Raw genomic sequence first — 15,022 nt, forward strand, 5'->3', positions numbered from 1 at the left:
AGTTAAATATTATCATATCTACATTATTGATCGATCAAAAGAAAATTCATATTATCAAACGCGAATCTAGATATAATAATTGAATAAAAATATTCTCAAACTTAAAGTCAACACTATACAAACTCTAATTTTAACAAACTTTATAATCAAACTAAATATTGCACCCACCGAGGCTTAGGATGGTTGGTGGACGAGCACGGTTGGGAACCCTCATCCCGGATTCGAATCCTCTCTACTACGGCCTCGCCTCTTCAATGGGACAAAAAAAAATGTGGGCCCGATGCCGGTGAGTGGTCTCACTAAGTTCAGTCAAGAAATTAATTATGCCGCCAAGCGCTCTCAAGAAAAAGAGATTTAAACATGGCAGAACCCAAGAAAAAGTCATATACTTTCTGCATTGCATGATAAATAGGAATTATATACAAAGATTCCATATTCCAATGGTTTTTTTTTTTTTTTTTTTCCATATTCCAATGGTTAATTACAAGGACAACATTCTACTTTCTTGTGAAACTAAGAAGTCTAATATATAATAATATGTATCACTTCCAACGTTTAGCATTCTTCAATCCTTTTGATTTTGACTTGGATTGCTGAAAAGCAATCATCTTCTGTTTCTTTCTCACTTCCTTCTCCTCCTGCTCACCAAAACAAAAAAGACATAAATAAAGCTATAGCTCTGCCTGCCCAAAACATTTTATTAAAAAAGTTTGGATCTTGAGGTAGCAATGAATAGTCACCTTTGACATCTTAGATTTGGCTTTAACCTTGGGAGCTTTCGCATCAAGCTCCGCTTCACGTTCTACTTCTCTTTCCCTGGCCTCCAGATTCTTTTCCAAATAGTACTGTGATATAACAATCGATACCATGTGAGCAACTACAGCAAAAGATAACTAAATTTAAATAGAATATACGGATAAGCTCAAGCTCATTTGAGGTTGCTTACATTGTAATCACCAGCATAGTCTTGCAGAGTGTTATTCTTCACTTCCACTACTCTGTTGACTATTTGCCTTATGAAATAACGGTCATGAGAAACTGTGATAACAGTGCCCTGATATTCTGATATGGCCTCCTGTTAAAAATAAAAAAAAATATAAATTTTTTTTTTCTTCCCTAGCTATTACAGAAACATGAGAGCATAGTATCAAGAAAAGAGGATGGGATGGATAGATACCTCAAGCATCTCTTTTGATGGTATATCCAGATGGTTGGTAGGTTCATCCAAGATTAATAAGGTAGAAGGTTTTACCATGAACTTGCAAAATGCAAGTCGTGCCTGTGTCCAGAATTCAATTTAAATGAATAAAAAGAGCGATCGTCTATTATATTGAAAGAGTAATTTACAGAGATTTACAAGCTTGGACAGTAGAAGAGTAGGATGGTATGCAGGGAGATAGATAGGTTACAAAGCATCTCTATAAGTTGTACAGATGTATAAATCTGGAGGAATGACATCCTACTAAGCAAAATTGAATAAATGAAGAAGAAGATACATCCTCCTAATCTCATTTGATTTGTTTTCGATTTAAAAAAAAAATAGAAGTAGAGCTTTCACATTATATATAAATAAATTGAACCTTCTTTAAAAAAAAAATCTGTGGGGCTTAGAACCACCCAGTTCTTTCAGATTCCACCACTGATTTTAATATAAAAGACCACTAGATGTTATTTGGAGTGCAAAATAAATCGCAATCCTTCATACAGTTATTTATAATGGAATATTGTAGGTGGTTGCCGAAATGTTGCCTTCCATGTGAAATAAACGTACAACAATTTAATTTTCAAGGCCATAGGTTGATTGAAACAAGAGGAAACAAACGTTTCTTTTATTTGTCAAGCAGAGAGGTTAAAAAAACTAGGATGGTTATGCTCTTTGGGGGACAAACTTCATAGTTCTAAGGTTAGGAGCATTTCAAACAGTTCATAATTCAAGTACAACTCCTTGTAGTTCCCACTTCACAAATAATTCCATTCTGCAACCATATCTTCCCACATAAAAAAGAAGCTTCTAAATTTGACTGCTAATAAAAAAATATCTAAGCATGCATCATTGTAATCAACAACTTACTAAATATCATATATTTTCACCATTAACAAACACTCTAATTCCGGGTCATAAGTTGATTGAAACTAGCGGAAATGAGAGTTTCTTTTGTTCATCGAATAGAGAGGTTATGAAACTAGGATGTACGTTCTTTGGCGGGCAAACCTCACAAGTCTAATGTGTAGAGCCTTTCAAAGGGTTCATAATTGAAGTACGGTTCATCGTAGTTTCCAATTCACAAATAATTCTGTTTCGCAATCATGTCTTCCCGCCTAAAAATAAGCTTCTAATTTTAATTCCTAATAAAAAAGATTTAAGCATGCATCATAGTAATCAACAAGTTTATGAATATTCTATCTTTCCACCAATAACAAACACTCTAATTGCGAGTCATATATTGATTGAAACCAGAGGAAACAAGTGTTTCTTTTGATTATCGAACAATGAGATTACAAAACTAGGATGTACGTTCTTTGGTGGGCAAACCCCACAATTCTAACATGTCAAGCCTTTCAAATGGTTCATAATTGAAGTACAATTCATTGTAGTTTCCACTTCACAAATAATTCCATTTCACAACCATGTCTTCCCACCTAAAAATAAGCTTCTAAATTTAACTCCTAATAAAAAAGATTTAAGCATGAATAATAGTAATCAACAACTTTATGAATATCCTATCTTTCCACAACTAACAAACACTTTAATTGCGGGTCATAGGTTGATTAAAACTAGAGGAAGCAAGCGTTTCTTTTGTTTATTGAACAGAAAGATTACAAAACTAGGATGTATGTTCTTTGGTGGGCAAACCTCATAATTCTAAGGCGTGGAGCCTTTCAAATGGTTCATAATTGAAGTTCAGCTCCTTGTAGTCCCACTTCACAAATAATTTCATTTCACAATTCTAAGGCGTGGAGTCTTTCAAATACTCCCTTCCCTAATCGTAAGCTCCTCCTCAACAATCTGCTACATGTTCCCACTCTTTCTCAAAATATATTATCTATAAATCAATTAAGCTCTGACAATAACTACTCCATTTTTTATGTTGTTGGTTTCACCATCAAAGACCTTTCAACTAATAAAACTTTTCTCTAATGTTGGTGCGGTAATGCCATCTACCCCCTACAATCCACAACATTCTCTATGTCTACTACAATTCTCTCCACTCAATTCAACTCCATTGTTTTCTGGCATGCTTGTACCGGACATCAGCATCAAGCTATTCTCTCCCTTGCAAAACCACTTAAAATACCTTCTACCTCTACTTTATTCCAATACACTTCTTATAATGTGACCGAGTCACAAACTTTCTTTCTCTACAAAAAGTTGTCATACATATAAACCTTTAGAACTTATACATACAGATGTATGGGGACAGTCTTCAGCCCCTTCTTTCAATAGATTCAAATATAATGTGTTTTTTGTTGATGACTTCACCAAAATTTTCTGGTTATTTCCAATGCATAGCAAAGCTAAAACTTCACATAAATTTATTCATTTTGTAACAATGACTGAAAATTTCTTTCACTCTAAAATTAAAGTGTTCCACTCTAACTATGGTGAGGAATAAACCTCCCATAACTTACAAACCTTTCTCTAAGTTGTTCATTAACAAAACGAAGTGGCTGAATGCAAGCATCATTATTTAATTCAAACAACTCTTACAATTTTTCATGTGGCATGCCTAACCCCTCTTTTTGGCTTGAAGCTTTACCCACAACAATTTATCATATAAATTGCCTTACCTCTAAATCTACCACCAATAAATATCCTTTTCAGCTCCTCCACCAAACCTCCCCTTCCTATGCTCACCTTAAAACTTTTGGATGTCCATGCTTTCCATGGATGCAACTAGTTGCAACCCAACAAACTTGCACTTGCTCTACCAAGTGTATCTTTCTTGGCTACTCCTCTTCCCACAAAGGTTATCGTTGCTACAATACATTAACCAACAAAAATTTCATCTCTCGTCATGTTAGGAAGATTTCCGCTTACACTTCTTCCAATTTCTACTTCAGATCCCATACAACATACGTTTCTAGCTTCCAATACACCCAATTGTGCATTCACCAATACAAGCTCAACTCCTCAACTCCTACAATCAGCTCGTGTTGTTTCCCATTGCTGTCGATCCAATACCCATCCCCTCTAACATCCATCCAATAACTACCCGCTCAAAAACCAGAAACCTTAAGCCCAAAAGCATCTTCAATCGAGCAACCCACACTCCACCTTTTGCCGCTCCAACTTCTTTCTATCAAGCTTCAAAATTTCCCGATGGAGCCAAGCAATGTATGCCATATTTCTAGCCCTTCAGCGACAAGGCACTTAATCTCTTGTTCAACCTCCCTCACACCATAATATCATTGGTTGTCATTGGACGTATGAAACTAAGCTTAAATCAAATGGTACTCTTGACCATCACAAAACTCACTCACTAGCTCAAGGATTCAATCAACAATATGGAGTTGATTATTTTGAAACATTCAACTCAGTTGCCAAAATGTCTATAATTAGATTTCTCTTTACTACTACCCTTCATAATCAATGGCTAGTTCTCCAACTTGATGTCTCTAACACTCTCCTTCATGGCACACTTCATAAAGATGTTTGCATGCCTCAACCACAAGGCTTTGTTGACAATCTTCATCCTAACTATATTTGCAAACTTCATAAAGCTATCTATGAGCTAAAACAAGCTCCTCGAAAATGGTTTGAACCCTTCTCTAGCTTTCTACAATCTTGTGGCTTCAAATTCAGCACCTCCAATACTTCTCTCTTCCACTACTCCCATAATGACATCTATGATTACCTCCTCATCTACGTAGATGATTCTCATCACCGGCAACAAACAAGCAATTCTCCACACCATAATTTTAATCTTCAGCTGCAATTCTCACTCAAAAACATAGGACCGGTCTCATTTTTTCTAGGCATTCAGGTGGTGCCAACTGCAGCTAGCTACCTCCTACACCAAAGACAATACATGCAAGAACTTTTAAGAAAATAAGGCCTAGCTGAATGCAAGCCAGATATTACTTCAATGTCCATCAAACTCTCGGCCAAATCCAATGTAGATCAGCCATTTGTCAACCCAACTCTTTTTAATAATATCACAAGTTCTCTACAGTACCTCATCATCACCTGACTAAACATTGCCTTTGCTACCAATCAGCTTTGTCAGTTCATCCATCACCCTCTCAAACAACACTATCAACAACTCAAACGTTTTCCTCGATATATCAAAAGCACTATCTACCTCAGACTTCTAATAATCAAAAGGTAATCTCACTGTTCATTCTTATGAATATTTACATTGGGCCACAAATCCTTTCAGTAGGAAATCCACAACTGACTATTGCACATACTTTGGTGACACTCCTCTCTTGGAGTGTCCAAAAGCAGCCCACCATCATTGAATCCTCTACCAAAGTTGAATATCATGCTCTCGCCTCCACCGCTTTCAACATTGTCTGGCTTCATCGACTGCTAAGTGACTTCAACATCCCGATTTCCTCAGCCACACCACTGCATTGTGACAACACATCAGCATTAATTTTGACTAACAATCTGGTCTTTCATGAATGTACAAAACACATAAATATTTGGAATTGCATCCACTCCAATGAAGTTACAATTAACCACTTTGGCTCCAAGGATCAACCTACTGATCTCCTTAGTAAAACTCTCTCACCATCCAGGTTTACCCTTCTTCGTAACAAATTAACACTATAACACATAGATCATTCATTTGGGAGGTGATAACTGATCACATGTAAGCAAGCAACCCTGTCAAATTCTCCACTTCATATACACTGCAGAACATTCAGTCACCTTTTTCAGAGCTAACCCTCTCCACCATTAATCTATAACAGTTTTCTGCTTTAGTTCAATTTCTGTCTACAACACTTTCGTATATATGCACTCTTCCTCTACTATGTAATGTGATTAATACATAATGAAATAATTCTACTTCAAACTTCTCTATATGCCCATCCTCTGTTTATTCATTTAAGTACCTGTCCTCTGTTTTCAGCATGTAGTCTGCTTCTAACACTTCACTCAACTGCTGGTGCCAGCCTTTCTTCACTGTCCACATCATTCTATATTCTCAAGTAAAACACAAAATTTGAAATGAAAAAAAATCAACGAACTTTTCCAGTTAATTGAAACTAATGATGGAAATAAACTAAAAAATCAATCCTAAGAAAAACGGGATAAGCTAAAGAAAACAGTTCATCAGTTCTTGAAATAAGCATTTGAAAGGACACATGCATAGCAGCTAGCTATTGATAAACCAGGAGAAAATGATTGTTGCCATACAATAAGCATTGAGTGTGCGTCCCTTTTGTATTGGTCATTGAGATGCTTACAAATATAATGCAAACTCAGGTAATTGACTTTCGTATTTGCCCGGTTTTAATAGGTCAAAACTCTTCCACAAAAGAAGAAAAAAAAAAGGAATAGCAATTTTTTTTTTTAAGTTGAAGGTAAAGTGTTTTAACAAAATTTTGTATATGATTTGCAAGTTCTATGAATGTATAATTGATGATAGTTGGTGAAAAATACAAGAATATCAAGTGATATCTAAATGTAATAAAGAATATCAGTTAATATCTAAATGAGATAGATTTAGGTACCAACCAAGTTCCTCCAACTCAAATGAATAAGGATACTAATTAAGTCACAATTTAAACAAGTTTTAACAAGCTGTTTAAAAAGAAAAAGTCTTTGAAATACTCTGAGAAGAGAACATAGCGAAGACACAATAAATTATATGAACTTCAATTATTAGGTAATAAAGATGACATTGATGATGAATAGTTCAAGAAATGATGATATGATAGGAACAATGAAAGTAATATTATAGAAGATAAAGAACTTGGCAATAACTTATGAAATTTGGGCATGTAAGATGGAGAGAAATATGCCAATTAGTGAGTAACAAGTCATAGACATGTACAATACAACAAAAATGAATTGAGGGGATCAGTAAATCGGTTTGGGCTAATGATAAGGAAGAAAATGATTGCAGTGTTTCGAAGAAACAAGCCATTTTCCATTACATGAAGATAATAAGAGAGGTAAAGAAGAGATTGTAATGCCCTGAAACATAAAGCAAATACCTTTTCTCCACCACTAAGAAGTGACACCTTTCTATCAAGCATGTCTGCTTTGAAGTTACAACGGCCAAGAAGTCCTTTTATGTCGTCAATTCTCCAGTCTTCTGCAGCTTCTTCCACAGTCTCGATGACAGTTTTGTTGAGATCAAGAGCCTCTGCCTGAAAATTAATTATACTCAGTACATAACGGATTTACATAGAAGTCAGACCACTACTGAAAATTAACATGAACATGAGGATGAATCACGCATGAATCGCCATGCAAACTATAGTAGAAAATATTTATCCAAAATAAAAAGTACGCCAACAGACCCAGATTTCGAATTCAAATAATAAACATGGAAAGACTATTAAACCTACCTAAAATATCACTGGAGTTCTCAGAAATGATGTTTCTAAGAACTATAAACAGTTACAAAATCACATAAGACGAAGAGCATAACATTGAACTTCAAATGTGTCAATAAAATCTAATCTAATCTAATTTGGAATCAGCTTTATGAATCCTCAATTTTTAATATTTCTTTGAGTCTTTTATGTGGTATTAAACTTAACTAGCACAAATATTTTTGAATAATTAATATCTATGAAATTTAGGTCTTCCTATTTTCCTTCCTAATCATTCAACACTAATTTAACCAACAAACTAATGAGACTAGCTGATTTGTTAATATTGCCCGTGGAAAAGTAGAAAAGAAAAAAAAAAACTATTTTAAAGTTTTATTGCTTAATTATGTATAAAGTGTGGAGGAACTTATAGAATTTTTCAAAATGATTATAATGGAAATAAATTAAAGCTATTTATAAAATAAGTAAAAAAAATTCCCAATAGAGGGTGGCGGCTAGAGTAGGAGTCAATCTAAGGGTCATAAGATGATCAATCCAACAGTTAAAACCCTTAACCCGTATGCTCAAGAATCCCTATCAAAATTGGTTGACTTGTGAGTCCCACGATCCTTCAACACTCCCCTCAAATTAAATGGTATAAATATACAATTATAAGCATTCTTATAATATTTTTAAATTTAGGATTGCAGAGTCATTTCATGAGAATATCTATAAGTTATTTTTTGTTGGCAAATAAGAAGGGCAGATCCACACACTTTTCCGTTTCTCTTTTATAAAATATTTACCTACCTCCACATATTTGGTGAAATCATGTTGTATTAGATTATGTCCTAAAAGCATATGTAGCTGGAATGAGATGTGTATTGTGGTTGGAGTTTCTATAGCTTCGAGCATATCAGAGTTCTTCTCTATTTTGAATTTCATGCTATGAAATTTCAGCTTCATTTAGAAAAATAGGGCATGTTGATGATGAATTTCACTAGTAATAGTAATGATTTTAGGAAATAAGTGTTACTGCAATTCAGCCACATTATTGGAAAATTTTAATATTGTTCATATGATACCATTCCTTCTCTATCGCATGTAAATTTACAGCCCAACTTTCAGTTTCCATTTTAAAGTTAACATGAAACTGACATGTTCATGTATGATATATTAGAATCTATGATTTGTTAATGCAAATTTACATTGAGATCCTCAAAAACACAAACATAAAATTTTCTAGATCATAAACTGTTAATTTAGACAACTACTAATTTCTTTGGATGAAAATAAAAAATAAGAAGGAATTATTGCAGGTAATAATTTAATAGCCATCAACTAAAATTCACATGAAGTAATTCATCCTTATAAAGATCATGTTGTGCTAGATTATAAGCAATGCAAATGGCAAATTTATTATCATATTATATCATCAACGGCCCTTGCCATTTGTTTTTTAAAAATTTCAAAAGAATTTTAATTTACAAAAACTCGTAAATTTCTTGGGCAATGGCTCTAAACTCAAATTCAACACTAAATCTTGAAATAGCAGGTTGTTTGTTACACCTCTATCTTATGAAAAATCCTCCCAAAAATGTACAATATCCAAGTGTGAATCTTCTATTCATTGGTGATCCTGCATAATCTACATTAGGATACCCTTCAAATTATAAAGTATAATTCTTTGTATGGAGGATTATTTTATCAGACTTTGATTTAGGGTATTAGAGTATTCTATAATCAACTTGAAAGTACGACATTTTGAATTTATGCATGAATTGTCTGATGAAACTCACTGCAAATGCGACAATATGAGATAGATTATTTTTCCAACTAATATTTAATACTATCCCAAGTCTACTTCTTTTTCTTCTTCTTCTACGTCCAATTTTTAACCTAATTCGGTTAGGGGTTTCATAAGGTTTACAATAATCAATTTGTTTCTTTCATAGAGCCATGATATTTTTAATAAGAAGAATATTTTTTATTTTGATTCATTAACTTTGTCTCAAGAAGTACTTAAATTTTGCGTCTTTTGGCTCTAAAGGAGGATCCAAAAGATGAAATATCTTTTCTTTTTCTTTCAAAAAGGTGATCACAATTTGAGATTATTTTAGAAAAAAAAAATTATTCATGTGATATGAGGCTTGTAGCTCATAGAGTTCACGTTTAATTTGATTTTCATCATTTATGAATCATGATTCTTTACTCCTTGAAAAAAATGTAAAAAAATAAAAAAGGAAGAATCTCAATAAGAAAACAACAACAACATCAAGCCTTTATCCCACTATGTGGGGTCAGCTATATGAATCATTTTTCTCCATTGTGTACTGTTAAGGGTCAAATTCTCATCTAAATCTAATAAAGAAATGTCATTTCTAATATTTTCTAACCAAGACTTTTTAGGTCTACCTCTACCTTTCTTTATATAAGTCAAATCTAATATATCTAGATTCCTAACCGGGTCATCAGAAGGCCGTCGTTTTATGTGACCAAACCATCTAAGGCGAATTTCTCTAATCTTATCTTCCACGAGAGCTACTCCAACCTTTTCACGTATATGCTCATTTCGTATCATGTCTTTAAGAATAAAGCCACTCATCCACTTGAGCATCCTCATCTCTGTAACACTTAATTTAATATTATGCTTCTCTTTTAATGGCAACATTCTATACCATAAATCATTCAGGTCTCACTATCATCTTATAGAATTTTCTCTTAAGTTTGAGAGGGACTTTTCTATCACATAACATGCCTGATGCATTCCTCCACTTGAACCATCCAACTTGAATGCTACTAATAATATCCCCATCCATTTCACCATCACTCTGAATAATAGACCCAAGATATCTAGGGGACCGATAGTTAAGTGGCTAGGAGGGAATTTTAATTGGTATTAAAGGGTTAATTGGAGAGAGATAGGGAGGGAAAGTGAGGGGGAAAAGAATTAATTAGATCCCTAATTTAAGGAATCTAATTAATTAAAGGGGGAAGCTTGGTTGGCCGGCCAAGGAGAGAGGGGAGAATATGTCTAGATGCGATGTATGTGGTCCCGAATGGAATTAATGTGATTTAATCAAATCAGATTTTAAATTCAGATTTGATTTAAATTAAGGTAACTTCCTAATGAGGGGTTATTTTCATAGGAAGACATTTGAAATTCAAAATAAATTGAGTCTCAATAATGAATCTTTCCTAAAAAGCATGGAGGTATTTTAGAAAAGTGATTATGGGTAATTTGATATTTGAAATTCAAATTTAGGGGAGTATGGAGGGGTGACCGGCGGGTTGGGTAGGTAGTGAGGAGGGGGCGGCAGGTTGGGCCCAAACTGGAGGCCGGCGGCTTGGGAGCCAAGGGGGTCGAAGGTAGGGGTTCAAGGAGAAGGCTAATCTTTTGAGAAAAACAAAAAAAGAAAACAGAGGTGGTGGAAGGGGAAGGCCGGCGGGTGTTATGGGGAATTGAGGGAGTGGGATGTAGGGGAAAAGAAGAAGACGATGAACAGCGAACCAAGGAATACACCACGGTTGACGGGTATTGCTTTCACCCACCTAAGGTCTCTCTTCTCATGAACTCACTTAGAGATCAAGCAAAAAAAAACTAAAATTTCATTTCAATAATCATCCTAAAATACAAGAGAGCTAGCCTATAAATAGGCCTCATGAAAAGAGAAAAAATAAAGACAAAAATGCCCTTTAGGCTACAACACCACATGACCACCCCTAGGGGTAAAATGGGAAAAACAGAAATATAAGATAAATTAGTACATAAGACACATCAAAAATAAAATAAATTCTAGATCGTAGCCGCTGATCTTCCGATGTCCTCATCAATGACGCATTAACTTAATTTCTCTATAATTCACATAATCTTGTGCATCACCTTTATTCTTAAAAATAGGAATCAACACACTCATTCTCCACTCATCTGAAATCTTTTAATCTTTGAAATAATATTAAAAAGTTTAGTAAGCCAATATCTTCCTTCATCTCCTAAGCATTTTCACACCTCTATTGGAATATCATCAGGTCCAATAGCTTTTACACATTTTCTTAAAGCCTCTTGAACTTCAATTTTACTAAGACGTCGATAAAAAACAAAAACCTTTATTTTCATTTAGGATGCTAAGATCACTAAAGTCAATTGCCTTCTCATAATATTCATTAAAAAGTTTAGAAAAATATCTCATCCACCTTTGTTGAATACCATTTCTAATAAAAGCACTTTTTAATATTCATCCTTAATGCACTTCACTTGAACTAAATCCTTACTACTCATATCTTTTTGTTTAGCTAACTTTTATATATATATATATATATATATATATATATATATATCTTTTGCCCTCTTCTAATCTATTATATAAATCATTAAAAGCTAAAATCTATATATTGCAAATTACTTTCTTAAACTCCTTACGAGTTTCTTTATATCTTTCTCAATTATCAGTTTTTACAGCTAAATTAATTTTATAAAATTCTTATTTTTTATCTTTTCTTGCATATTTTGATTTCACCACCAACTATTTTTACTAGTAGTAGTTTTTTTCTTCAATACTTCATGCACATCTTTTGCAATATTCTTAATATCAATAGCTACTTTTTTCATATAGTATTAGCTTCCTCATGAAGTCATGCACAAATAAAATCTTAAGATTTAGAATCTTACTCTCAAAAATATTTTTTTTTTAATATTCTTTAAATTCACCCATCTAACCCTAGAACAATGATTTACTTTATTGTTACTATTTTGCCCCTTCATCTTAAAGTCTAAAACTAATAAGCGATATTATGTACATAAACTTTCACCCGGAATAACTTTATAATCTTTGCAATCTAAACGATCTATTTTTTTTATAAGAAAATAATCAATCTGAGTTTTATTATATACATTCTTATAAGTGATCAGATGCTCATATATTTTCTTAAATAAGGTATTAAAATTACAAAATCATAAGCTATAAAAAATTTAATATTTCAAAGCCATAGCCATCATGAATGCTTTTAAAATCATCTACCTCTATCAATATGTCCATTTAAATCTCCTCCAATAAAAAAATTTTCTTCGAGAGGTATCATTTGTATTAATTCTTCTAGGTCATTCCAAAATTTTAATTTTGAATACATATTCAAACTCACTGGAGGAGCATAAGCACTTAATATATAAATAATCTTAGCATCAACAACAATATTTAAAGCTATAATTCCATCTTCAATTCTATTAATTTTTACAATATTATCCTTCAAACTCTTACATATAATCACACCTACTGACCTACATAATTTCTAGTACGATTCATACAAGAACATCATAGTTTAAATCTTAAATTATCAATCTCCTTAATCTTCTCTCCAACCCATTTAGTTTCCTGAATGCAATGAATATTTATCTTCCTATGGATCATAATAACTATTAATTCCAATAATTTGTATATAAGCGAACCTATATTCCAAGTTCTTATCCTAAATTTAGTTTCATGGACTAACTTCTTTGCTACATCCGTCCAGATGTGAGAACTCTTGCATATTTAACACTAAACATGGGCGCAGATGTAGCGAAAAAGAGAAAAAAGAAAGATAGAAAGATGAAAATCCTAAACATCACTCTAATCCAATGATACAATGAAGAAAAGTAAAAAAAGCAGAAAAAATTACTTAAAATTGTTATTGTTTGATTTTGTACAAAGTGTGAAAGTATTTATATACTTCTCCCAAGGGCTTACAAAATAAATAAATTGATGTTATTTATAAAAGAAGGAAAAAAACCCCCAAAAGGGGTCAGCAACTAGAATAAGAAGAGGCCCACAAATTACAATGTGGCCCATAAGAGGAATGGCCAAACAATTAGGACCCTTAATCTGTATTATACTCAATGAACCATATCAAGATTGGTTGACTTCTAAGTCCCACGATCCTTTGATATTATCCACTAAAATTACGTAGTATATAACTCAACTACTCCAAAGGCCTTTATCTTTTTAAGCATTCTCTCTATCGGTCCAACTTCCCACTTATTTCAAACGTTTTCTCAACAACTAGGATGTTCATCTATGAAAAACATCACAAATGCAGCTTATTTTAAATATCCTTTGTAAGTATTTTAATAACCAATAACAAAAATATGATTATAATGTTGAAACTTTGTATAGCCCTACCTACTATAACTACAAACCAATCAAATACAACCAGTTCTAATGCTAGTCAAAATTATATAATAACTTAAGAATTTGATACTCCTTTTCTTTGATGCACATAAAATCATCATGACACTTGAACATATATGCCTTCTCAAGATTAATAAAAATGATAAGATCATTTTTTTTTCATTCCTTACCATAACTCAAAAATTACTTTCATTAGGCGATCCTTTTAGCATGAATGATTCTTTGGCATATATGTAAATTTTCTTTGGTCTTTTTTCCTCACCTACAACTTTATGGTATGACTCAAATCTAATTCCTCTAAAATTATCATAATTTTGAAGATCATTTTTATTCTTAAATACTAATATTATTAAGCCTCTTCTTCAATCATTTGACGCCATCATCTACAATCATTTGTCAGCCTAATAAATCTTCAAAATCCCATTTAAAAGATTTTGTAATCAAGCCACTACAAAATCACTCACATCTCTCCAAATTTTAATAGTTATCTCACTTGGAATCAAGGTTTCACTTTTTAGCATCTTCCAAAGCTAACTAAAAGTTTTAAAATCAATCTACAATACATCTCATTATCTTGTTCACTAAATTTTCTTTAAAATCTAATTTAATGATTTCACAAAATAGTACTAATATATTTCCTTGACATCTACAACTTTAACTAAGATCTTATTATTTTTATCTTCTGTTCATAGAGAGAGAACTATAAGGGACTACAATTTTGTTTAATCGTCATTTTAATACAAGCATATATGTGTTTATAAAGTGAAAAAAAAAGAGAATAATTAAGGAAAATATAATAAATGAGCCTGTGATTAATATAAGGAAGTATTATAACAATAGATGGTGCAGATTTCTACTATAAATAAGTTAGCACATATGATAATTTAGATAAGATAATACTTCCCCGCAAGCATAAGGTAACATAAAAGATATCAACTTGAGTTTCAAAACAAGTGATCAAGGATAAGTAATCAAAGATTTTGCTGCCCAAATATTACAAGCACCAAAAGAGGAGCATGATTGATTTGTCAATTAGAGAATAGTGTGAATTGGATGTGAAGAGTCAAAAATGATATTTATGTCAACGGAGTCATGAATATCATCCATAAGCAGAGGTATTAATAGAGAGAATTAAAAGAAAGTGATGTAAATAGTCAAAGAGCGTTGATAAAGGGTATTATTATAGAGCATAGACGTAATGAGGAAAAAAAGTAACCAGCACAATCATCGTTTAAGAAGAGAGGACATCATAGGGGAATTGTTCAAGGGATGGACATTGAGGTAGAGGTTGACTGCAATAAACATAATCAACAATCAAAACAATGGGCACAGATGATGTCAAAGATGCATCAACAAAGAGAACT

At 32.8% G+C, this 15,022-nt stretch overlaps 1 protein-coding gene across 1 annotated transcript in view; it reads right to left on the reverse strand.

Annotated features, from left to right (window-relative positions):
• Positions 1-462: 462 nt before the first annotated feature.
• The window catches only part of LOC110111327 (ABC transporter F family member 5), a 36,068-nt gene continuing 21,508 nt past the window's right edge, over positions 463-15,022 (reverse strand). The window contains exons 5-9 of the mRNA XM_020843141.2: positions 7,171-7,326; positions 1,178-1,279; positions 947-1,075; positions 741-845; positions 463-638 (exon numbers count right to left, since the gene is read on the reverse strand). Of these exons, the coding sequence (XP_020698800.1) occupies positions 543-638; positions 741-845; positions 947-1,075; positions 1,178-1,279; positions 7,171-7,326 (588 nt within the window). The 3' untranslated portion in view covers positions 463-542. The remainder of the gene's footprint in view (positions 639-740; positions 846-946; positions 1,076-1,177; positions 1,280-7,170; positions 7,327-15,022) is intronic.

The sequence above is a fragment of the Dendrobium catenatum genome, unplaced genomic scaffold (genome assembly GCF_001605985.2).
Source record: "Dendrobium catenatum unplaced genomic scaffold, ASM160598v2 fragScaff_scaffold_133, whole genome shotgun sequence".
Taxonomy (NCBI): domain Eukaryota; kingdom Viridiplantae; phylum Streptophyta; class Magnoliopsida; order Asparagales; family Orchidaceae; genus Dendrobium; species Dendrobium catenatum.